The 27,605-nt window shown below is 32.9% G+C and overlaps 4 protein-coding genes across 4 annotated transcripts; 3 read left to right on the top strand and 1 right to left on the bottom strand.

Moving 5' to 3' along the window:
* The first annotated feature begins 2,356 nt into the window (after positions 1-2,356).
* On the top strand, positions 2,357-3,885 carry LOC127136088 (F-box/kelch-repeat protein At3g23880-like). The gene is made up of 3 exons (XM_051062687.1): positions 2,357-2,680; positions 2,737-3,545; positions 3,772-3,885. The coding sequence occupies exons 1-2, from the start codon at positions 2,357-2,359 to the stop codon at positions 3,541-3,543; spliced, it is 1,131 nt and encodes a 376-aa protein (XP_050918644.1). The 3' UTR covers positions 3,544-3,545; positions 3,772-3,885.
* A 1,800-nt stretch (positions 3,886-5,685) lies between these two features.
* LOC127073463 (protein ALP1-like) lies at positions 5,686-7,164 on the top strand. Its single transcript, XM_051014615.1, has one exon. It carries the CDS (start codon positions 5,803-5,805, stop codon positions 7,063-7,065), a length of 1,263 nt encoding a protein of 420 aa, XP_050870572.1. The 5' UTR covers positions 5,686-5,802; the 3' UTR covers positions 7,066-7,164.
* Positions 7,165-7,247: 83 nt separating this feature from the next.
* On the bottom strand, positions 7,248-9,895 carry LOC127073462 (calcium uptake protein, mitochondrial). The gene is made up of 7 exons (XM_051014614.1): positions 9,342-9,895; positions 9,170-9,237; positions 8,832-9,055; positions 8,640-8,723; positions 8,310-8,517; positions 7,937-8,233; positions 7,248-7,827 (listed from the first exon to the last, which is right to left on the bottom strand). The coding sequence occupies exons 1-7, from the start codon at positions 9,685-9,687 to the stop codon at positions 7,639-7,641; spliced, it is 1,416 nt and encodes a 471-aa protein (XP_050870571.1). The 5' UTR covers positions 9,688-9,895; the 3' UTR covers positions 7,248-7,638.
* Positions 9,896-26,102: 16,207 nt separating this feature from the next.
* On the top strand, positions 26,103-27,146 carry LOC127073461 (uncharacterized). Its single transcript, XM_051014613.1, has one exon. The coding sequence runs from the start codon at positions 26,184-26,186 to the stop codon at positions 26,958-26,960; it is 777 nt and encodes a 258-aa protein (XP_050870570.1). The 5' UTR covers positions 26,103-26,183; the 3' UTR covers positions 26,961-27,146.
* Positions 27,147-27,605: the final 459 nt, after the last annotated feature.

The following is a 27,605-nucleotide window of genomic DNA, read 5'->3' as shown; positions in this document are numbered from 1 at the left end:
AAAGGTGTTGCTTTAAAAAGAAGAAGTCTCACAATGTTCAATGCTCCCTAGTGAAAAACTCCCCTAACACGTTTGAGATGTAGTCAATTGCTTTAGAAAGAAGGATTAATGGAATTTTAAATTGGAGAGTTTCATAATTTTATCATAAGTCTATAATTTGTGGTGCTATTGTGTAGTTAGACATTCTGTTTAATAGTTAAATCAAGGATTTAGAAAAACCATATTACAATGAGACAATTTTATAGTTAAGGCAAAGATTTTGAAAAAATCATGGAGCAACTTTAAAAAATTAATATTTACTAATAAATATATATTAAATATTAAACAGTAATATTCCTTTAGTTTTACTTTTATTTTCTACTACATATTAATTAAATTATTTGCATCACTTATAATTTAGAATTTAAATTTATTTATGTGAATTATTTTGACACAATTTAAGTGTAGTATGTATTTTATTTCAAATATATCACAGTATTACTTTTAACAAGTTAAACACATAAGCTCGGTCCTTTGAATTTGGATGGACAAATCAAAAAATCAAAAGAGTGGTTTCCGTAATTCTTTTTTTAACAATAGATACATAAGAATAAAAGAAATAATTAGATAAAAAAATACATTTTCATTTAACATTGTGTAAAAAGAATACAAGTATGGATCTTTGAATCAATGGTTATACTACATCAAAATATAAACCACTCCAATATGACTCCCGAAAAGAATACAAGTATGGATCTTTGAATCAATGTTTGGACAAAAAACTCTATCCAATTATTTTGAATAAACAAGTCAATTCCTATCTTGCTATTCTCAATTAGAACAATAACGGATATAACACGATGATGAGAAATGCCTACCATAAGTATCTTTAGGATTATTCACAATTGACACACCTCTTTTGTGACAATTTCTTAGTAATTCATCTCTTAAGTCATTAATAAGGTTATTCCATGTTCTTGGATCATAAATGTCCAATAGAATAGACTTGTTAGGTTATTCATCAACAAAAACATGGATATGTCCATTTTCATTATTATAACCTTCATCATCAAAATTTTCAGTTTCATCATCATCTTCATTTTTATTTTTTTCAACCAAAATATTTTGCTCTTCAACAATCCTATTTAGTTGTTCATTCTCTAAACTCTCAGCTTCAAGGTTCAAATTACCTAGATTTGCATCATTTGAAATAGAAATTGTACGGTATTCTCTAAATTTTTTATGAATATCACCCTTTTGAGATTGATTATTAATTTCAATTAGTTTCTTTCTTTTTTCGTTTTAGATGACCAGACAATAGTTTTCTAAGCAACATTTCAAGCAATCAAAGAGATGAAACAACATTATATGATGTTGATTTTTAACCTTCAATTTAAATTATGATCAATTTGTTCCAAAAATCTTTGAACACCAAATCAAATTTGATCCTGAAAAGTGAAAATCAACATCTTATAAAAGATTTTTTATTTTATTTTTGACTAATAAATAATATTATATATATACATATATATATATATATATATATATATATATATATATATATATATATATATATATATATATATATATATATTGACTAATAAATAAAAATTATATATATAATTTTTTGATTCATTGATCCTTTGACACTTACGGTAGACACTTTGCTTTTCCAATTTTCTTGTTGAATTAACGATCGACACTTATAATTTTCAGAGAGATTGAGAGATTATAATTAGATTGAAAATTTGAGAATTAGAAAGAACACAAATTCATAAACTAAAGTAATGTTTTGTGACTTTTTAGTCTTAATAAAGAGTTAAAAATCTGACTTTTCGATGATTCATATTGCCTATATCATTTTTTTTAATTTTAGTGCCTCAATTAAACTCCTTAGTTACTAAAATTATGGATATATTAATTAATTTTGTAGTGCCCCTGCCCCCTAGAATTTTGTTAGCCAATACTTTTTAAAAAAAAACATTGTACCAAATATTTTCATAATAAAAAATTGTTTATATATATATATATATATATATATATATATATATATATATATATATATATATATATATATATATATATAGTGTTCCTAAAATTATGGTGCCTCAGACTTCCACTCCGCGAATCCGTGCTCAGGATCATCCTTGAACACACATATACCATATAATATTACTTTATAATTATAAAATTAGTATTTTATAACATTAGTATTTTAGAGCAAAATTATAAAATATTATCACAATTTTTATAATATTAGTAGGCATGATAACATAACCCTATCCGCGGATATCCACCCGAACCTACCCCGAAGTTGACGGGGAAACCCGCTTTGACTGAGTTTTGGTTCGGGTTTTGGTTTTCCCGATTATAAAATATGGGGACGGGTTGGGTAATGGGGACACTAGCATCTTTGACGGTTCTTCCCGACGAGCTGATGGCGGAAATATTCTCCTGGCTCTCCGTGAAACATGTTATGCAATTAAGGTGCGTCAACAAGTTTTTCAAAACTCTCATCTCCGATCCTTACTTTGTTCAAATGCATCTCGAAAAATCAACACCAACGCCTAATCTCGCACTTGTCTGGCTAGTCTGCCGGAAAGATAGTGATTCCCATTTCCTTAGTCAATCCATTCCTGGTTTACTCCAAAACCAATTTAACTCCCTTCGCAATGATCCTTCCTATCGATTGATCAATTTTGTTCGTATAGACCTAGTTGTTGGTTCATGCAATGGATTGCTATGCCTTATTTGTAGTGCATACCCTTCTTCTCTCGATGCATGGCTTTGTTTCTGGAACCCAGCTATGAGAACAATAACAAATTTGGACTATTTTCTAGGGCCGTGGAATTTAAGTTTTGTTTTGGTTATGATAATCTGAATAAAACTTATAAGATGGTTGCATTCTTGGTCGATTTAGATATTGATCGTTGTTTAGAAAATACTGTCAAAATTTTCAGCTTGGGGGATAATTCATGGAGAGATATTCAATGTTTTCCTGTCGATGTGATTCCACTTCATTGGATTGATGTTTGGCACAACAAAGATGTGTATTTGAATGGTACTATTAATTGGCTGGCCTATTCCAATTATGACTTTTATTTGATGGGTGTTATTGAAAATTATGCAATCCTTTCGCTAGATCTCTCCACCGAGTCATACACTCAGATGACGTTGCCCCGTGGTTTTGACAAGGGGCCGCATGTTCGGGCAAATATTGCGCTTTTAATGAATTTTCTTTGTTTTTGTCGTGATTTAGAGAGAAACCATTTTGTTATATGGCAGATGAAAGAATTCGGAGTTCAAGAGTCTTGGATTCAGTTATTTAAAATTAGTTATCACAATTTCTATTCAACCAGTAATTTATTTGATATTCAGAAGGCGGAATTGTTGCCGATACACCTTTCTGAGAATGGTTATACTTTGATATTGACGAATGAATATAAGGCACCGGTATTTATATGTGATTGCAGAGATGATACAGTAGAGTTAATAAGGACTACCGATACGATTTTGTGGTTGTGGGCTAAGGATCATATTGAAAGTTTGGTTCCAACTTGTTGAGAGTGAGTTTTTATTTATATATGTGCTTATTATAAGTCAGAAGATGATGTTTTCTCAAAGTAACATGTAGTTAGATTTTTTGTGAGCAATTTAATTTGCTACACCATAAAGACTAGTGACTAGTATTTCAACTTGAACCAACCATTTTAAGATGGCTATTAGTGAAACATGATGCATTTTAATTTTATGATCTTATATGAATCTTACTTATCACATAATCTTTTGCAGATATTATTTGGAAAGTATGGAAAAGGGGTTGATGCACTTGACTATGTTGAAGCAACAGATGAGAGCATGATTTTCAATCAATTAGAATTGTTTTTTTAGTTTACTTAAATGATGTAAAATCACTCAACTCTTTGATTTTTTCTTAACGTATTTATAATTATTTTTTTATTTAATATAATATATAATATTTTACATGCCATCTCTACCTGTGTTTTTGGAGCAAATCACTAAAATTTGATGCTTAGCTGATAAGCTAAATAGTTGTTTGCTTGATTGATTTGTCGTTTGCTCTGCCACATAAGATGTAGGCTAGCTTGCACTTTTGAAAATGATTTTTTATTTTATTTAAGTGATTGCACTTAGAAACAACTTTGTTTATCAAATGTGTATTCTTAGACTACTTCAAAGAGCGTATAGTGTTGAAGGTTTAACTACTATCTAAAATATAAAGTGAAATAAATATAAAGACTTGTTTGATTGGTTGTGTGTTGAAATAAACTTGATAATAGATATTTGTAAATTTAGAATAATTAAGTAAATTGCACTAACATGGATATTCATGTAATTGATAAAAGAGGATATTCATGTAATTGATAAAAGAACTAATCAAGTAGAGTCATATTGATGTATGTTATCTCGCTCTCTTTTAGAGTTAGCTTCTATGTACCGCTGACTACTCTTTTTTTAATCGTGAATATGAGTGGTAACTTTCTCCGAAAAAAAAGATTTTTTTTTAATGATAGGATTGATAGAGATCTAATGAATAGGTTTGGACATATGTGGAAAAAACTATCGAAAAGCCTTAATGTAATGCATATTTTTCTCTTTTGTTGATATAACTATTGATTAATTGACATATTTATATTTTTTGTTGAGTTGTGCGTCACACATTCAATTTTGTCTTTTGAGTTGATCATGAAATTTTATTTATTTGATGAACATGAATTATCTGATGATAAGTTTATGGTTTACGCTATATTTAATGAGTTTCATTTAAGGACCACTCAATCAGGATAATTTGTGTCCGAATCCTAATTGAAACAATCATTGACTAGGATGTACTAACCTCCCCCAAACTTTAAATTACAAAAGTCCATTCCCCTTAAAACTATAATTATAAATGAATAGGAAAGATGGATTCTTGATGCGGTGGTTATGGCCTTCTGGTATGGTGATGCATGGTGAACATGCATGATAAGGAGTCCAACTAATACTAGATACAAATTCATATAAGGAGATTCAATATAAAAGATAGACACATGTATAAATAATCATGCAAATAATTATACAAATTTAAGATGAAACTAACACTTTCTGATCTCAACAATGCTGCCTCAAGAAGAGATTCTTGCAAAGAACCACATGTTAGGTCACATATTGAGAGACAACAAAAGGGACATATTGAATCTTAAACTATATATTGAATCTTAGACTATAATTTCTCCTGTTAATAATTTCTATAATTACTGTAATTACTATATATGAATCTTAAACTAATTTCTCAGGTTAATAATTTCTATAATTAGTATAATTCATTTCTCATATTGAATGTTAAATGGTATATGATTATTTATTTGGCGAAGGAAAACTAATAATTTGACTATGAAGATTAATATGCTCATGTAGCCCATCTTAAGACGATTCGACTTTTTTTTTTTCAATAGTCATATGATACATGCGTCACGTGTATTGGCACATTCAATAAGCAGTTGACATCCAACATGGTGTCTCTTCGATTTTTTTTAAACATAGGCAATTCAATATTTTATTTTAAATTATGATTATTTTAGAAAATTAATTGAAAAAGATCATTATTTTATGAAAAAAATCATGGATCTATTTCAAGATATTAAAAGTATCTCATATGGAGGGTGTTATTAAACTCTTAAAGTTAAATTCCTTTTCATAAATACCGTAAAATGAAACGAAATAAAATAAAATAAAATAAAGAAAAATCATAAATAATTGTTGCCCACACATCACATCACATTACAATTAGGAACAATCACCACCACCACCTCAACCACCGCCATGGTTGCCGGAAAACGCAAAGCGAAGAACAAATCCGATGACAAAATCCAGAACAACAATATCTTTGCGTTAACCTCCGATGTTACAACCACCGCACAATCTTTCCTCTCGCAAAACGACCTCACTCTTCTCCCTTCCCAATCTCTCCTCCTCGATTCCCTAATCTCATCAACTTCTCACTCTCTCTCTACCCTCTTCAAACCCTCACACCCACTTTCTCTCTCCTCCCCTCAACCACAAACCTCCTGGTTCCGCCGTTTCATTTCCTCCACCTCCATCTCCGATTCACGGTGGCTCGACGCATTCCGCATGTCGAATCCCTCATTCTTCCACCTCCTCGATCTCCTCTCCCCTTCCATTGCCTCTTCGTTTCCCCAAATTTCCCCTGACTGTGCCCTAGCCGCCGCCATTTTCAGATTAGCTCACGGCGCCGGCTATACTTCCGTCGCACGCCGGTTCGGAATTTCTCCCGCTGAGGCTTGCCGCGCCTTTTTCACTGTCTGCAAAGCGGTTAACGATAATTTGGGGAATTTGTTCGAGCTTCGAACTGGTTCAAATAGGGTTGTGGCGGGTTTTGGTTTTAACTCACTCCCCAATTGCTTTGGTGTTCTGGGTTTGGCTGGTTTTGGAATTGAAGATGAAATTTCGGGTAAAAATTTGTTTTTGATGGTTCAGGCATTGGTTGATGCTGAAGGGAGATTCTTAGATGTTTCTTCTGGCTGGCCAAATTCCATGAAACCCGAAACAATTTTGCAAGAGAGTAAGCTTTATCATGATATTGAGGAATCAAGAGAATTGTTGCAAGGATCATCTTATAAGCTAAGTGATGGAAGTTTGATTCCTCAGTATATTTTGGGAGATTCATGTTTTCCACTTTTGCCTTGGCTTTTAACACCTTATAATAGGGTGAATGAAGAAGATAGTTTCACCTCAGCTGAAAATGCATTCAATTGTGCTCATAACCGGGCAATGGGGTTGTTTGGTGACGCGTTTGGGAGGCTTCGAACTAGATGGCAGCTTCTGTCGGATTCGAGGAAATGGAAAAGAGAATGTGTTGAGTATTTGCCGTTTGTTATTGTTACTGGTTGTTTGTTACATAATTTTCTCATCAAATGTAATGATCCTTTGTTGAGAGAGAAAAATGTGAGTTGTGTGGAAAAGGAAGGGGATTTGGTTGCTTCTGGGGGAGTTGTAGATGAGAGTGCAGTGAGGATAAGGAATGCACTTGCTTTGCATTTAAGTAGAGTGAGCATCAAAAGATGAATGCTTAGGTTAGGGATGAATCTATGTATTTTGATAAGCTAACAATTTGCAAATGAAACAATGTATGGTTATTAAGTTTGAACTTGATGCCTTTTTGTATAGCATAATGTCATGTTCTAGGTTCTTGTTAATTACTAGTATCATTTAAACATGAAGTCAATTGTGAAAAACAGATTTCAGAATGCTCTGAAGTTGCAAAGAATGAGATATAGTTAAACTTTCTATAACTAATATAGTCATTGTAGGTTAAACCTTATATTACAACCATCAATACTATGGTAACATAACCAAATAGAAACAAAAGCTATGAAAAGCAAAAGTATCATTATGTACATGTTGTCAACTATCGACACTCGACGACTTGATTCTGTACATTTCCGAGCAGACAGAAGCCATATCGTCATGGTTTAACAGTGTCATTGCAAATCTATATTTACTACAGGATTGAACCTTTTACCTGTTTCACTAATTTGATGCTGCATTTGGTTGTTGAACGAGTCCATTACAGGAAAACCAAAATGCATCTCTCACGCTTTTAGTTTCTGAGAGATGAAAATGGATATGTTCTGCTGATCAACATTTACTAGCTAAACACTGCAACCAACAAGATAGCATACTCCCGATTCCATAACCTGATAAACTCTCTTCTCTTCTTTGTATAACTCGAATAAACTCGTTTGAGCTTAAGATCCCATCACGGTTGGCATCAAACACATGAAATATTATGTCAATCACATTATCTGTAATATCTATGCCACAAACCTGCATGAACATTACACGATATCACAGTAATGTTATTCATGAATTAAAAAATGATCAAAAGATTACCACTGTAAAATTATTTTTAGGTGTCATAGGGAAGTATTAGTACTTGAGACGCTGCTCTTTGAAAATCATTTTTTGCCAACACTCCATTAACTTTTCCATAACTGAATATGGCCAGAGAGAAGGACTGCAACTTCTTGCGCAATTCTGCGAAAGCTTTAAACTCCTCAAACGTAATTCTTTTGTTTCGTATGTGTGGCTTGTTGTCTAATTCGTCGACTCTATCCAGCAGTTTGTTTATGTGATTGATATCTGCAGATGCAACTAAGGACAGTGCAAAATCTTTGGCTGAAATGGTTCCTCTTTTTTTGTGATCATAATGTGAAAATTCTAATTGCAAGATCTGCGAATTAATTCATTGTTAGAGCAGAGTAATATATTTTGCGATGCAAGATCAAGAGGTTGAGAGGCTCGCATACCTCATCATGCAGTTCTCTTAAGAATTGAACAAACTTGTCATGCTGCAGGCAATCCGTTCCATCTTTTCCGAAAAAATGCTCCAAGAGACCGCCATTTTCTACTGAAATTTTAACGCCGAGGCGTCGTCCGTCTCTGTGGTTAGCCCCTTGTCTGTTTTGTGATCGCATCAAGGTCATAACTTTCTTGAATTCTTCCCTGTCTATTTCTCTGTTGACAACACAACGGACAAAGCTAAATGAAAATTCTATCAACAAAATCGAACGCCAAAACATAATGTAGTTCGTAAATATAGCTTATGATATTTCGAAAGTAAAGAAAAGGATATCTACCCATTATTGTCAATATCAAACATTTTAAATGCGACCGAAAAGCTGGATTCTGGTATGCTGAGAAGAGTAACAAAAAATATGTACCTAGTGTCCAGAAACCAGAAACAAGAGGTTTTCTTATCAAAATTAAATAGCACTTAAACTCTGAATCTGTCAAGTTTCAAGCAAACAAAAGAGACAACAAACACTCACTCTGGAAAAGAAATGAGTCCATCATTATTTGTGTCAAAGAGCATAAAAAATTCAGAAGGATCACATTGCAACGTCCCGGGAGTTTGCTCCCCTCTTAAGAAACCCTCTCTAACACGGCTCGATTCAGAAGGAGGAAAGACAGGAACAACAGCGCGCATCAAATCTGCAGGTGTCATAAAAATCTCGCCACCAGGGGTTCGAATAGATGCAAAATACTCGTATACCTGAAATCAAACAAGGTTTCAGATAATATTTTAAATATATAATAAATATTATACAGAAATAGAAGGCAAACGGACAACGAAGTGCGCTGCTTCAATGCTGACAAGATGTATTACCTTTTCTGGTGGACTCTGCAAGCGTATCCGTTTTTCATAATTGAAGAACACTCTTCTCCTAAAACCATCTGCGCCAAAACAAAAACACATAAATCTCAAGTGTTTGCAACAAATCATACATAACAAGAGATTGAAAATATTCAAACATGAACGAAAGAAAAAGAAGAGTTACCATTGAAGAGGAACTTGGATTTATTTCCATAGTTTGGTTCAAACTGATCTTCAGTAGCATAATCAGAGAATGAATGCAAAGAGTTATTATTATTAGCACCAGAAGAAGAAGATAAAGAGGACCAATACCAAAAACCTAAGGTGGAACCAACAACCACAACCCCAGAAGTTATTGATCTAAGAAAATACTCAAAATCTCTAACCCTTTCATCACCACCATTTCTAAATCCACCAAAAGAGCTCAATGTAGAAGACGAAGACGACGGCGTTGATCGTTGTGATTGGCTACACAACGGCCTAATGTTATGCCTGAAGGACTGTTGGAATCTTCTGCCCCAAGAAAACATGCTAAGGTTTAGTTTAGTTTCAAAAAAACAAAAACATGGAACAAAAACATAGATAGATAAAAAGAATGTAATGTTAGTTACTAGTTAAGGTTGAAGGTTGAAATTTGAGGTTGTAAAGAGAAGAAAACGTTTGAGAGGGAACAGTGGTGATTATTCATAACGTACAAACGGATTGAACGGAAAATGTGTGGAGTTTAACATTTTACTCAGATTGTAATTTGTAACTTAACAAGTTTGTTTGTGGTTCTAAAATTTACAATTTTAGCCATCAGTTTTTTTGGGACTAATTTTAGTTATCATTTTCATCATATTTCATTCATAATCTATGTATGTTAATGTTACTATAATTAATTAAAGCTTCCTGCTTGATTATTTAAAACAATAATTGTGTCTTACAACTTGACAGTTTAAAACAATAATTAAGTTTACATTGGTTAAAAAATCGATAGACATTATTCTAATTTAACATTTTATATTTAAGAATATTACTAACTTAAATGTCATAATATTTGTAGATATACTTTACATTGTAAGATTTAAATTAGGAGAAATGTTCACAATTTCCAACAACAATATTTAGAATATGATTAGTTGTGAAAAGAAAATGAGAAGATAAAAATATGTACGATAGGGAAAAAAGAAGATTTGAAATATTATTTTGTATAAAAGAAGTATAAAAGAAATAGATAAAAGAGAATTATTTATGATTTTTAAAAATACTAAAATGTCTTTAAAAATAACATTAAACTTTTTTTAAAAATAGGGCATAAATAAAAAATTAGTGGTAAAATACCACTTCTCTTATCTTTCTTCTCTCTTTTAAAGATATTGAAAAAAAAAATCTAACTGTCACTCATTTCATAAACTTTTCTTCAGTTTTCAACTTCAGCTTCTATGTATACAACTTTTTCAAGAGAGTAAAATAATAATTCTTTTTATCTATGACACATAAATGATAATTGAGTTTTGTCATCTTAGACATTAATTTTGATCCAATTGTTAACTGAAATGTTGATGATATTTTTGGTGTTACTCAAGTGAATATTTAATGTTACTTCAACTATTATTAGAGTGTTCCATGAAGATTTTACCTCTTGGTCTTAATATGATAGTTGACCATGAAAGTGCAACAAATATGATTAGATGGGTCGTAGCATGTAATAGTTTTGAAAATGAGATGAGAATTTTTATTTTAAATATCCAGAATTTAAAAAAAAAATTCAAAAATACACCATTTTTTCAAAAAATTACAAAAATGATCATTTTTGACCCTAAAATACACCTAGGCGTCACCCTAGTTGGCGCCTACCCTTAAGGGGTAGGGCAAGTCGCCACTAGGAGTGGCGCCTACACTCTTTCTATTTTTTTTTTTTTTAAATATGTTTTTTTTTTTATAAATTTTTTTTAATTTATGAATTTATATTTTTTATAAATTATATCAATTTATATTAACACACATATATAAATAAAATTATTTACAAGATATATATATATATATATATTAATTTATATATATATATTAATTTATATATATATATTAATTTAATTTATAAGTAATTAATATTATTTATAAATTTTTGGAAAAAAAATTAATTTATATACGTGTAAATAAATATTTATACACATGTAAATTAATATATATATATATATATATATATATATATATATATATATATATATATATATATATATATATATATATATATATATATATATATATATATATATATATATATATATATATATATATAAAGATATGATAGACAATATCTTTAAAGATAAAGATAAAGATATAAAGATAATAAACAGAAAATATTTTTATTTAAATAATAGACAAGACAAATATTACAAAGATATGATTAAAATGCATTATTAATTTGGGATTTATCACATATGATGCGGTCCCTGGTACGATCCGCACGGGGGAGGTCTAATTACTCGCCTAGACGGTTCACGTGGTGGTGGTGCTTCCCTATTACCACCCCTAGTCCTAACGCGTCCCCTTGCCGTTTGCCGTTGTGGTTGGGTCGAAGTCCCTTCAGTGCTGTAGGAAAGACGGGTCCCCTCTGCGCCCTCAAAGCTTTGTCTCGGTGGGACAAACTGACTACTGCTGGGTGCGCCCTCGAATTGTGGTCTTTGGTAGTTTAGGGTTGAATCGGGTTGGCCAAAGAACAATGTTTGTTGTGGTGTGTAGTAGTCTTGTTGCTAATCCTCTTGTATACCCGTGTCGGGGCTAGGTGGAGGACTGGAAGAGCTCGGGACATTGTCGTGATGGAAGTGTTGGGATTGGTGGAAGTGGGGGGTTTGATATTGTGGTAGGTGTTGGGACTGTTGATGGTGGTGGGAATGTTGAGTTTGGTGTTGGTAATCTTCATGGTATTAGGGTTGAGTTTATGGTATGTATTGTTGATTTGGTTGGGGGGGTGGACATGTGTTGTGGTGGTTGTTGTTGGTAATACGGTTGTGGTGGTTGTTGTTGGTAATAAGGTGGTGGTGGTTGTTGTTGGTAAAATGGTGGTGGTGGTTGTTGTTGGTAATAAGGTGGTGGTTGTTGTTGTTGGGAATATTGTGGTGGTTGTTGTTGTTGGAATATTATTTAAAATAAATAATCAGGTTGTTTAAAATAAATAATTAAGCTTAAATAAGATTGAATATTATTACATGTCAAAATTATATGCATGCAGTAGACGTGTCAATACTATTACATGCATGCAGCTCCACCTAACCTGCAAGATTCTTGCATGCTTTACACGTGTCCAAGTTTTACATGCGTTGCTCTTGGGGAAGGCTTGGTTGAAGACATGCATGCAAAGATGTGTCGGAATCTTGCAGTATAAATATTCACACACATTTTCACAAAGGTATTCACAATATCTTCACAGCAATCTTCACAAAACCTTCACAATATCATCACAAAACCTTCACAAAACCTTCACAATATCTTCACAAAACCATCACAATATCTTCACAAAACCTTCACAAAACATGGCATCTTCATCACAATACAAAATCAAAGCTCACGTCAATGGTGAGACTTATGAATGTGATATGTCTGGCTTCCTATTTAGAAACACCGAATGCACTCGTTTTTGTCTAAATAGAGGAGCTGACTTCTCTTATCTGAAAAGGAAGATTGAGTCCAAACTAAGACAACCCGTGTCCCAAATTTTTTATCAACAACCTTTTTTTTCAGAAAACAACTCTGTCAAGTTTTATAAGTCATTGATTCAAAATGACATGGAGACAAAATACATGTTTCGTAACCATGAGTATTCTGGTTACGAATACATAGTGTTGTGCATTGTGTTGGAACAATTTCAACCAATTCAGAATATTCAGTCACAGGTTATTGATCCTGTGATTGGTGACGAACAAGATGTTGAGCACCACGTTGAAGACGATGTGGTTGATGATGCTGAAGACGTGGTTGATGACTTGGTGAACCGTGATTCTGAAGACGAAGACCAAGTTCAAATACCTATAGCGCAACGCTACTCGCCGCCTGCGCACTTCACAACACTTAACTTGGGCGAGGATGAGCCCTCATCAGATATGTTCTACAACCCATATATGAGGTCTGATGAGGACTTAAAGAAGGGTGACCAATTTCGGACCAAGGAAGAGTGTCTGTTAGCAATAAAGAACTGGCACTTGAAAAACTGTGTTGACTACGATGTTATCAAATCAAATCCGGAAAGATACGTTATTGTATGCAAAAATCCGGAGTGTGGGTATAGGTTGATGGCATCGTACAAGAAGAAACATAATGCGTGGGTGATAGGGTCCATTTCTCAAGCTCACATTTGCGTCAACACCAACATGGCACAGGATCATCGCAAACTTAGCCATGATATGATCTGTCATTCCATATTACCTCTAGTTGAGGCTGACCCGTCACTGAAGGTCAAAACAATTATCTCCCATTATGTGGCTGTTTTCAAATATACACCGTCATACAGAAAGGCTTGGTTAGCGAAAACCAAGGCAATTGAACTGGTATACGGTAACTGGGAGGAATCATACAAACAACTACCACGCTACCTGGCTGCACTACGATTGTATTCACCTGGGACGGTTTCTATAATGGAGACCTTGCCGGCACAATCCCCTGACGGAACTCGTCTAGAAGGTAATGGAATATTCCATAGACTTTTCTGGGCATTCCGTCCCTGCATCATCGGTTTCACATTCTGCAAACCACTTGTTCAAGTCGATGGAACTTGGCTGTATGGGAAATACAAAGGATCGTTACTGATGGCGGTCGCACAAGATGGAAATTCTAATATTTTCCCAATAGCCTTTGCATTGGTAGAAGGAGAAACGGCTGCTGCTTGGAGTTTCTTCCTTAAGAATCTCCGAACGCACGTGACTCCACAAGCTGGCATCTGTGTGATTTCTGACAGGCACGCTTCAATAGACAGTGCATACAATAATCCAGCAAATGGTTGGCATGACCCCCCGTCTACCCATTTCTACTGCATCAGGCATATTGCTCAAAATTTTATGCGGGAGTTCAAGGATAACTTCTTGAAGCAACATTTGATAAACGCGGGGTATGCATTAAACCAACCTGGATTCCAATACTACCGCCGGGAAATAGTGTTGGCAAATTCTTATGCAGGGAGGTGGATTGATAATATCGACAGAGCGAAGTGGACTAGATCATACGACGATGGGGTGAGGTGGGGCCACATGACAACAAATCTTGTGGAATCAATGAACGACGTCTTTAAGGGCATACGTAACCTCCCGGTAACCGCATTGGTGAGTGCGACCTATTTTCGGATGGCAACGTTGTTCGTAACAAGAGGCAGGCGCTGGCATGAAGTGTTGCAGACGAGTCAAGTATATAGTGATGCCTGCATGAAGTTTATGAGGCAAGAATCTGCCAAAGCCAGCAGCCATCGGGTTACGGAATTCGACCGCCATGGCCACACTTTTAGTGTCAAGGAAACAATTGACCACAACCAAGGGCTGCCCAGACAAGAGTATAGGGTCCTAATACCAGACCGTTGGTGCGACTGTGGTTAATTTCAGGCCTATCGTATGCCTTGTTCCCATGTCATTGCAGCGTGTTCACACAGCCACTTCGATGCATTATCGCTAGTGTCTCCCATCTACAAAGTTGCAACATTACTCAATGTATACGACAATCCCTTTCCGGTGGTAGCATTGGAGGCGTATTGGCCAGAGTATGATGGGGAAATTGTTTGGCACAACGAATCGATGCGGCGGAATAAAAGTGGTCGCCCAAATAGCAGGCGCATTATAACTGAAATGGACGTCGCAGAGAAAATGCAGAGGAAGTGTAGCATATGTAGACAACTAGGGCATAATAAGAACAAATGTCAATATCGTGGATCTAGTTCCACAACTTAGTTTTCATATTCATAAATCTGTGTACCAATGCTATTTATCATTAAAGTTTACTTTTTATTCCAAATAGAAGATGACACTTGAACAACAAACACAAACATCTAACATTACAACACCAATTACTAAAACAAAAACAAATACTGGAACAAAAACAAGTACTAAAACAAGAACAAGTACTAGAACAATAACAAATACAACAACAACATGACAAACAACCATTAAAATCTAATAAATTACAACAGTTAACACTATGTCGTCTGATCCATGCATCATTTGGATGCAATCAATGTCGCTTTCAACTTCAACCCACCAACGTATCGTTTCTCCAGTTTCAAATGAGAACCTTGTTCTAAGCCTCTGAATCCTTCTGATGACTTCACCAGGTTGGTAATCTCCCTCTAACCAAGACATCAAGGACCTTTTTAGTTGGTCCAACGAACGGATGTTCCAAAATTTCATCTCCATTGGGGGTTTCAAAGGCGAGAAAATAACATGCCCATCCCTTTTTAAGATTACTTGTTCAGGATCCGGGCGCCTTGATGATGTTCGCTGCCATGACGACGGTCTTGGGGATGCCATGAACTCAACTTGATAGAGAAAGTGATAGGAAATAGTGATGAAGAAAATGCAAGGAAATAACACTTTATTTATAGGAAAAGATCTGGGTTGTACACCAATCTACTTAACCCTAATTAGTGTCGCACTTGATTAATTAGTCTTATGGGGAATTAGGGTTTCAATTAGGTCATAACTACCAAACTCTAATTATAACCGATCAATAAACCCTAATTATAATTGATAAATTAACCTTAACATGATTAACCCTAATTCTCCCAAAAATTTATAAATAATATTAATTACTTATAAATTAAATTAATATATATATATAAATTAATATATATATATATATATATATATATATATATATATATATATATATATATATATATATATATATATATCTTCTAAATAATTTTATTTATATATATGTATTAATATAAATTTATATAATTTATAATAAATCTAAATTCATAAATAAAAAAAAATTAAAAAAAAAGAAAAGGAAAAAGAGTGTAGGCGCCTCTCCTAGTGGCGACTTGCCCTACCCTTTAAGGGTAGGCGCCAACTAGGGTGGCGCCCATGTACAAAATTAGGGCAAAAATTGCCCATTTTTGTAATTTTTTTGAAAAATGTGTATTTTTGAAATTTTTTTAAAAAATCTGGATATTAAAAAAAAAAATTCATGAGATGATAATTTTTAATACGTTATATTGTGATTTGAATAGTAATAGTTTGCTTCAATATTTATGAGACATGCTTGACTAATAGGAATGCATGATACTATAATGAATTGCATTTTTGGTGAGGAGAAGATGAGAGAGTAAGATCTTATTGCTCTTGTGTGATATTTCTCATTACTTTGAGTGAAGTTTTAGCTTTCACTTATATACAAAGATGATGAACTTCATTGAAGTTAGTTACACAAGTGGAAACAACCATAATTAACTCTTAACTTCTTTAATTAACTTTTACTCTCTAATACTCCCCCTCAAATTCTTCAAACTTATGGTGGTTTGAAGGAAATTATCTTGAGTTTATCTCTAAAGTTAACCAATAGATTAGTGGAAAAAGATTTTGTAAGGAAATCCTCTATTTGTGCATGGGCCGAAACATGTTGAATTTATAGCTTTTATGCAACAACTCGTTCACACAAGTTTGATATCCAATTTAATGTGTTTTGTTCGTGCATGCAATATTAAATTATATGATAGCATGAATATGTAACAAATAAGTATTGGTGTTAAGTATGGAATGTTCAACTTATTCAAAAGAGATTCAATCCATAGGACTTCTGATATTGCATGCGCCAAAGCCCTGTACTCCTCCTTCATGCTAGAATGAGCTACAATTAATTGCTTCTTGGAGCTCCACGCAATGAGATTTGGCCCAAAGTAAACACACGACCTTAAAGTTGATATTTTGTCATCTGGGTCACTAGTACAATCTGAATCACTGTAAGCACACAATGAGAACTTGTGCATAGATGTTGTTGGAGCTAAGATAAGGCCATGAATGATCATGCCACTTAATTATCTTAACACGCGTTTCACTATACTCCAATGAGATTCTAGAGGATCATACATGTATTGACATGCCTTGTTAACACAAAACACAATGTCTGACCGAGTCAAAGTTACACATTGGAGAGTGTCCATAGTAGATATATAAAGGAAAAGATCTAATAAATTATCATCCCCGTGCTTGCACAGTTTGCATGTGTTGAACATGGGTGTGCTTACACCATTTGCTTTAGTCATATTGACTTTGGACGATAAATCTCGGATATACTTGGTTTAGGTGAGAACCGTAACACCATAGTCCTGATAATGAACTCCAATTCCTAGGAAGTATTGAGGAATTCCTAGCTTTTTAAGAGAACACTTGTCATGGAGCCTGTTGATGGGTTTATGGAGTAGGGAAGATGCAGATCCTATGAATAGGATACCACCCACATACACAAGTGCATACATGGTTATATTTTGATGGTTGTAGATGAAAAGTGAATTATCACATTTACTTTATGGAGCCAAACTGGATCAGAGCCTGATGAAGCTTTTCATACCACACACGGGGTGCTTATTTTAATCCATATAGGGAGTTCTTCAGTTTGCATACCAAGGTAGCGTATATATCAAGAAACTCCGGTGGTTGTTACATGTACACCTTCTTCTAAAGGTCACAATTGAGGAAAACACTATTAATGTATATTTGTTGTACTTACCATTTATAGGTGATTGTTATAGTAAGACTAATTTGAGTGGTAATATGTTTCACCATAGGTGAAAACATCTCATGGAAATTAAAACCATGCTTTTGATGAAATCCCTTTGTTGCTAGTCGTGATTTGTACTTATTGATTCTACAATATGAGTTCTCTTTGATTTTAAAAACTCACTTACATCCAATTGTCTTTCTATCCGGTAGTAATATTGTAAAAACCTAGATACCATTATGGATAAGAGAGTCATATTCAGTTCTCATGGCTTGAAACTACCGTGTTGAGCTAAGGCTTGTTTGGTTATAGTTGGTTCTAAGTGAAACAGAAAAATGTTTGGTTTGGATTTCCCAGTGAATTGGTGAGAGATACTCCAGTGAATTGGTGAAGGCATAAGGATGTGGCTCACTTGGTTATGAAACCTTGGTGTGGAAGTTACCTATAGGTTCAATTTACATGGAGTGTGACTGAGGTGTGACTGATAGAGAAAATATACTAGGTTCAATTTGAAAAGTGTTACTAAGTGGATAAGTTTTATGCTTGAGCAAGTAGATCCATGTGTACCTGGAAAATAATCTACAAATGAAGTCAGTGTGGATAAGTTCAAATAAAGTTGTATATTTGGTTTAGGACAATGGTGCATATAATATGTCTGCCTTCCTAAAGCAACAAGAATTACAAAACACAAAAGATTTTTTATTATTGACATAAACTTTACATAATTGGAGAATCCATTGTATTTAGGGAGAGCATGTCCTAATCTAGCATGCCACACTGGAAATTTGGTTGGACCTAATTCATCTGTTTGATCACTATTAACATGATTATTTAAAACAACAACATTATTGGCTATAAGACTTAAATTATTTAACTTTTGACTCGATTAACATCTTGAAGATTCCAATGTCAGATTGTTGAAGAAATATAGCCCACTTTCATATAGGAATACTTCAGGCAGCACTTGATTAGATGTCTTAGATTTCACAAAGCATTTGATATGATGGAATTCAAAATAGACATGATTATCTTCGGCAAATTTGAAAACTAATATTAAATATCTGGTAATATTAGGAACATGTAGTAGATCACTTCATTGTAGTATGGAATTTGACACTGGGTTAGACTTAAAATGTGTGTTTCGTACTAATTTAACCTCTAAATTATGTCCATTACCAACTACAAATTTATTTGGTCCTACACACGACTTAATACATTGTAAATTAGAACTATTATAAGTGACACAGTGAGATGCACCTGAATCAGCCAATCATGTTTGAGATTCAAGTCCTTGTGGAATCTACAATTGGTCTTGATGAGCCCGATAAGCAGTTGCTGATGTAGTTGATGTGTCTTGAGTTTTGACACCTTCTTGTACATTGTTTGTGTTTATGGAAGTTGATGCTTGAGCTGAGGCTTGGATGGTGTAGGTTCAAAATATTCATCAAATCGATGCCAGTGATTCATTATTGCATGACCATACTTATTTCACAAATGACATGGTCAATTAACTATTGTGTAGGTTAGTCTGCCACGACCTCTTCCTTGAGTTGATTTGCCTCTACCACGAAAATAGTGATTTAATCCTCCCGAACTTGCATTTCTGGCAAAATTAGTTGTACCGAATGCTTGAGCTACATTGGCTATGACACTAGATATAACAAGTTCTTGACGATATTTATCCAATTGAGCTTCTTGTACATACAATAACGTTCCCACATCATAGATGCATATTGGTTAACCCTTACCATACACCATCATGATGAATCAATTGTATTCTTCAGGAAATCTATGAAGTATCGAGTCAATTTTGTCATGCTCATAGATTGAGTCTCCAATGGCCATTAGTGAATCAATAATAGCACGAACTCAAAGCACAAACTCTGAGATTGACCTGGTACATTTTTTGTTCATCGTTAACTCTGCCTGGAGCTGATGAACACATGCCTTCATCCGAGAATTAAAATTTCTATCCATCTTACCCCATACTTCGTATGCATGCTTGCACAAGAGTACTCTAGGTATCACAGACTCTGAAACTGTCGATAACAACCATGTGAATAAGGCTTAATCTTGCACTATCCAAGATTCATAACCTTCAAACACGATGCTCGCAATCCTATCATTTTTAGTCTTGAACATTGATAGACGTTAGGGGTTTACAACTACTTTGTGAAGTTTGTGTGAAAGTATCACACCCTTTACCTGTTGATTCCACATTAAAAAGTTGTTTTCTTGAAGCTTAATTGAGAGTAACTTGTGAAGCTTTCACTTCATGTTACACACCTTATGGTGAAGATTTGAGATCCGCCATTGATGATTCTCGGAATTGCAATGGAGATCAAGTAATAAGCAAGATTAGTAACTTCTTTGAAGCTTGACGATTTAGTTTTGATATAAAGCTTTTCGATAATGATGAACTCAACTTCCTTGAAGCTAGAATCTTCGGTTTGACAACGAAGATGATGGTGATGGTGATGCAGCGGAAAAATTATGGTCCCTTTTGCGTGTGATACCATGTTTGATGAATATGAATGCATGATATTATGATGGGTTGCATTCATGGTGAGAAGAAGATGAGAGAGCGAGATCTTCTTGTTCTTGTGTAATATTTCTCATTATTTTGAGTGAAGATTTAGCTTTCACTTATATACAAAGATGATGAACTCCATTGAAGTTAGTTAGACTAGTGGAAACAACCATAACTAAATTTTAGTTTCTCTAACTAACTTCTACTCTCTAATAAGATATGTGATCAGAAAGAAAGGTGTGATGCTGAGAGCATGCTTACTTTCAAGTTAGGGAAGTTTTTAATTGAAAATTTTAGTGTAATTTTTAATGTCTTGCTTTACAAAGTCAAGGTGGAACAGTTTTGTATTGGAAGTTTTAGTGTATTTGTTTTTGACAAATGGTGATGAAAAAAATTTCATATGTAATATTTGAAGTTGGAAATTGTAAATATATATTTTTGGATAAATTTATCTATATATTTTTGTAACAAAAGAGTAAGAAGTAGTTAATAAATCTCTACAAAATAGTGTGTTTACAATGAAATTTTGACTCAATTCTTCAGTCTTTTCATACAATTGGTATTGATGATATCCATCATAAACTCATCCTTATGAAAGAGAGCAATGAAATCAAATCTGGTCAATGGTGGTGCTTAATTTGGTTGCCAGCAACAGATAAATTTGTATTGTGTTGAAACTTTCATCAATAGACCTAAATTTAATGCACTAGGAAGATTTTAAGAAGGCGTTAATTGAATTGACAACAAATATTCAAATTTTATAGCGTTCAAATTTTATAGGTTGAAAAGTAATGGATTATCTAAATTGAGGATTTATTCTTTTATTTAAATAAACTAAAAGTTAGGTGTAGCAATTTCATCTATTAATTCATCATTCATTCTCTTCATTAATCCATTCAATTCATTTAGTAATTATTGTTGGGGGAGTTTTTCACTAGGGATCATTGAACATTGTGAGATTACTTCTTTTAGAGCAACACCTTTATGAGAGACACACCACATACTCCCCCAAAATCTTAAGGTTATAGGTGGGTGGGTTATCTCACTTATAAATTCTCAAGTATCAACATTTCCAACCAATGTGAGACTATTATCCACACTACTCATACTTGATACATTCTCAACACTCTCTACCCACAACCTGTGGAAAACTTCTTTATTCACTTTGCAACTATAAAATTATGTGAATACAATGTTATGACTTCTCTATTACAAGAATAAGGGTTACTCCATTTATTTATAGATTTAATTTAACTTACTCCCTAAGTCAAAGCCCAAAACAATAAAAGCCCCAAATAGTTAACACTACTAAAAATAGGCCTAATTCGAAATCCTGTATGAAGCAACATGTTTCGACACTTCGACACACTAATATAACTGAACACACTAGGTGATTTGAGACTTCCTTGTTTTCGTCGAATAACCTGCTTCGACACAAGGAATTACAATTTAACACATTATCTAATTTATTGTGTCTAAGCTATCTACATTCATCATAACTCTTAGTCTTCTAAGCACTTCGACCTGCACTCCCTTCGTAATGGTGTCTGCAATCTGATTCTCAGTTCTGCAGTGTTCCATATTCATCTTCCCATCTGCTACCCGCTCTCGAAGATAATGGAACCTCATTTCGATGTGCTTGCTTCGACCATGTGCTATCGGATTCTTCGCCAGATTGATAGTTGTCATGTTGTCGATCTTCATGGTAATTGCTCAATGACTCTTTGTTGTTATCTTTTCAACTAGATTCACCATCCATACTGCTTGACATGTACAAAGGGAAGCAACTATGTATTATGTTTCGCACGACGATAAAGCCACTACTGGCTCCTTTCTCGAACTCCAAGCAACTGGTACAAAAACTTCGTTGAAGTCGATTCTTTCTTTCTGAAGAAATCCTTTCGCCACAAGTCTTGCCTTGTGTCGAGTCACTTCTCCTTTGGGATTCAACTTTACCTTGTATACCCACTTCACATCAATTTCCTTCTTGTCTTGGGGAAATTCGACAAGTTACCAAGTGTTGTTGACTTCGATTGACTTCAGTTCTTCGTTCATAAAATTTCACATCCCTTATAATCACTACCTTGTTGTCATTTGGTGATAACAACTTATAGGTACACGTGGAATGGTAGCCAACTAAGATCATGGCTTGGAATTTATCATCAAGTTTCCTTCTAAGTTTCTCAAGTACATGTATGTGACATAATTATCCAGAAATCTTGAAGTATCCAACACTTGGTTTCAGGCCTGACCAAGCTTCATAAGTAGTCTTGTTAAGTGACTTTTTTGTTGGATGTCTATTGATGATGTAAATAGCAGTTGCAGTAGCTTCACCCCATAAGTGATTTGGTATTTACTTTGCCTTGAGCATGCTTTTAGCCATGTTCAATAAAGATATACTTTTTTTCAACAATGTCATTGTGTTGAGGAGTGTGATAAGATATAACTTCATACTCAACCCCTTCCTTTTCCAAAACATTGAGTAAATCCAGTTGAGGTGTACTCATCATCACCATCTATTCTCAACCTTTTGATTGCACAATTGAACAAATCCAGTTGAGGTGTACTCACCATCACCATATGTTCTAAACCTTGGGATTGCACGTTTTGAAGAGAAATTATGATATAGAATGCAATGAAAAATAAAAAATTCACTTAGCTAATCCTTAAAAATGGACATAATTGGTGATAAATTGGTTACCTCTTGTGGCAATTAACTATTGATGCAAAATTATGAGAACGATCACGGGCCCTGAACAACCACACCTTTACTTAGTCCACACAAACAAAATGCATTCAATCTCAGTGCTAGCTAATATGAATTAAGACTTTGTGAAAAAACTTCAGCACAAGGATTCTATTTATAGAACTAATTGTGTAGGTTGCAAGCTAAACAAGCCCACTTATGTGAACCATATCTTATGATGTACTGTATTTCACTTAAGTGCATCTTACCTTACATTATTTCATATTCCACTTAAGCGCATCATACCTGACAGTGTACTACATTCCACTGAAGCTCCTTAACCTTACAGTATTTCAAAGTTCATTTAAAGTCATTGTACCTTATAGAGTACCATGTTTCTCTAATAAACTATAATGCTTTACGAAACCACATAATGGAATAAGTTTCACTTATTCATTTTATCTCTCATTGATTTGCTCTTATATGTGTGACCATGTAGGTTATTGTGACATTGACAATTATATCAGATCATATACTTAATAGTTGGTGGTATCTAGCAACACAAACTGCTACCAAAATCACAAAAATGTCATGTTATATGCCAAAATCTTTTTGTGATAATGTTTATATGTATAATTACCCTTTTACCCTGCATAGACCGTGTCATCCTTGTCCAGTTCAATATTGGACCCTTAGACATATATCATGTTACGCTGGATAGCCAAATTCCATCTAGGTCACTCATGTCCCTTACCATAATTTATAGAGTATTCATCAACCATTTTTATGTCCATCCTCTTACAAACAACGTTTGATTGACAATAAAGTATTCGACTTCACATCTAGGATTCATTGTGGTTTTAGAGCGAATGGTTATATACATTATTATAGCCTTGGGAATAACTTATGACACTTGCATAATATTTTATGTAGTATTCTAATCGTTGATCAATCTAATATAAATATTACTCTAATATTCATACATATTTGATGATTTGATAGCTCTTTATCTATGATCTATGAGATGTGATCACCGATCTATCCACCTAATAGTCTTAATATTTTGATGTTATCTTACTTTACAATAAAGTTTGATTATGGATATTTTAAAAATAGTGTTTTTATGTTTAATGAGATCTCATGATTAAGTCACATTTAATATTTTATTAAATATATTAGTTATTTTAGAAATTATATTATTTAAAAAAAACAAATCTAAAAAAAAAGATTTATTATTATTAATAGTTAATTTACCAAATAAATAAAAAAGTAAAATAAAATATATAACAAAGTTAAAATTGTGCTATTAAAAAATGGTAGGGGTTTGAGATGGGTGCAAGTTAAAAAAAAGAAAGAAAAAAACTCAATATATCCTCTTGCTATTGAAATGACCTTGATGCCTATTAGTAGTTTTATTACACATCTTATCTTATCTCATCAATTGTGACTTTACTTCCTAGACGAAATGAATTAATTCATTGAACCATACTAACAAACACCAACATGGGAAACTTGACATAAAAGTTACTTATGTCTTTCTTTCCCTCGTTTTTTTCTTGTCCACAGTACAACCCTTATTATTGTTATTAATTATTATTAATTACATCTAATTATAGTGGACAGGTATATGAGCTAAATAATAGGGTTTGAAATTGAAACATTCAAATTGGGAATCAAGTTTGGACTATTGTTTGTAATTTGATTGACAAATTTGTGTAGTAGGTTACCAAATTGATTTGTCTTAACTACTTCCTTTTTCTTGGGCCCCTGATTACTACAACACAATTTATGTCTCTTTTAAGTTTTTTAAGCTGTAAGCTAACGTGGTTGAACAGCTTTTCATAAAGAATCACTTATCATTTAGACCCCTATTCATGTTTAGTGAAAAGTTACCTATCTACACTATTAAATCTAGAAAAAAGTTTTAACTGTTTAAGTGAGCTGGTTTCATAAAGACTCACTTATAATTTGGACCCGGTTCTACTATTTTCCAAAACAGCTTAATAAACTCAATAACGAGTGCCCATAAAATTGCTAATTAATTGTATCTAAATTTTATTAAAAAAACACTTATAATAATTGAAAAATAACTAGATACCCATTATCAGGCTAAAAAATAAAATATTTTTTTTAATGTCACGAGACTCGCTTATAATGCTTGAAAAATTAATATTTTTACAAAAGAATATTATTATGGACCTTAAAAGAACACATTTTAAAATTTGTTTTAAATTTTAAAGATAATAAATAAATTTTAAAATCCAAACCATTTATATGAGTATTGAGAAATATCCATCTTCAAAATAGAAATAAATAATATGAATCTAAGCAATAAAAAGTTAAATATTGAGAGTCATCTATATTTAAGTCTATAATAAATTAGTTACAATATAATTATGACAAAATAAATAAATAGTACTATATTTTATTATTATTTAATTGTAATAAATATTTTATAAAATTATATTTTATTACAATTTAACTATGATAAATTTTATATATGTAGGATAGTCCATCTTTACTAATAATTTTAAGTTAATACAAAATTTTAAAATATACATTTATTAATTTTTTTTAAAACTATTATTATTCCATTAACACAAGGAATCTATCTTCAATCATTTAAATAAGATATAATAATTTAAATAAGATATGACTCTTATTCTATACTAATTAGGATGAATTTTATATAATCTTGGTTAAATTTAACTAATAGTTATGCAGAAAAAGTGCGAGAATTTGAATCTATAATATCTTATTTATTTATTTATTTTTAAAATGTAGAATTTTAGCAGCTAAATTATTAAAAATAATCCATCATATATTATTACACAACAAAATTTAAAATATTTTTAAAAGAATTGACACAACATTTAACATCAATGATAGCCCAAACTTTCCACAACAAACTATTGGCCGTTGTCCTTCTCAATCTCAACTACCAACCAAATTTCTTCAAAATAACAAAAACAACTATCCATAACTAACTACCCATTAATTGCCCAAAAATTAAAAAATAAAATAAAATTAATATCCATATACCCACCACATTTATCCACACCTCCTTATCTATCCACCTTATAAAACTCACATTCCTCCTATCTAACCTCTTACATCATTCACCATAATCCATGGATTGGTTCTCATGGTTATCAAAAACCACTCTTGACCCTTCCCTCATCTATGACTATGGCCTCATCTTTGCACGCAACGAGCTTCAATTACAAGATGCAACTTATTTCAACCATGAGTTTCTTCAAAGCATGGGAATCTCAATCGCCAAACATAGATTAGAGATTCTCAAACTTGTCAAAAAAGACCAACATCTTGACTCACTACAACAACCTAAGAATCTCTCAAGTGTCATCAAAAAGTGTCTCAAAAAATGCTTGAGCAAGTTTGTTTCTCGCCACGACGACAACGATGTTAAGAGACACACAAACACGGTTTTACCGACGGTTTTACCGAATTGTTATCAAGGGCAAAAGTGGAAAGCAGAGAATGAGAAGCCAGTTTCAATGTGTAGAAGTAGAACAATGCCATATTCAGGGCCATTAGATGGAAGAATGCATGAGAGAAAATTTGTGAACAATAAAGCATTGAAGTTATCTGGGCCTATTGATGGAAGAATGATGAATGAGAGAATGGTTTATACCAATAGAAGCCCATTGAGAGCTAGGCCCGTTGATGGAAGATTTACAGGCACAATTAAAAGCCCAAGAGTTTCTGGGCCTTTTGATGCAAAGATGTTGTTTGAGATCAATAGAAGCCCAACAATTACTAGGGCTTCTCTTGAAACTGATAGCCCAATGGGTTATTGTAGTCCATATAATAAGCCCAAGGATGAGTTTGATTTAGATGATGAACATAAACTTTGGCCTACACTGTTTGATCTTAACCCAACTTGATTCCTTTTTGTATTTTTTTTTCTTGTATGATTCTATGGTGAGTGAAGAAAATACCTTTTTTGTCTTCTTTTTGTTAGTAGTCTATGATAGTAAATTAATAGCTAGTGTGAAATTTAGTGTGTTGTTTGAAAAAAAAGTTTTCTTGTATTCTAGTTACTTTGTTTATACATTATTTTGTGTTGGATATGACTCATTTTAATAATAAGTGCAACATTTGTTTCAAATAACTCAGTCTCAGGGTAATTTTGTAATTAAATAATAATATTTTTATATATGTTTTGTATTAAATCATGTATTAACATTTTGTTTCAACTAAACACTTCAAATGTTCATTATAATTTTTGAATTTTTCATTTTAGAAGAATTTGAGAAATTGTATTTGAATGATTGTCTTATAAATTCTACGAATTCAACATGAATATCTATTAACACTTTTAAAAATAGAAATATTTTCTATTTACTTTCTACTCATCTCCCTCCAAAAAATCTTCCTTTTTCTTTTTTTCCAAATTCGCACCAAGAGTCTAACTTATTATTTGGTTAAAGATGATTGAAAAATCACTTTTTAAAGATTAATAAAAAAGATATTACAGTTATTTATAATATTTTTGCACATATAACTCCTACATTTTTTGTCACTTTGCT

The sequence above is a fragment of the Lathyrus oleraceus genome, chromosome 4 (assembly GCF_024323335.1).
Source record: "Lathyrus oleraceus cultivar Zhongwan6 chromosome 4, CAAS_Psat_ZW6_1.0, whole genome shotgun sequence".
Classification (NCBI taxonomy): domain Eukaryota; kingdom Viridiplantae; phylum Streptophyta; class Magnoliopsida; order Fabales; family Fabaceae; genus Lathyrus; species Lathyrus oleraceus.
Note: the sequence above shows the minus strand (reverse complement) of the source record. Positions and strands in the feature narration are given on the sequence as shown.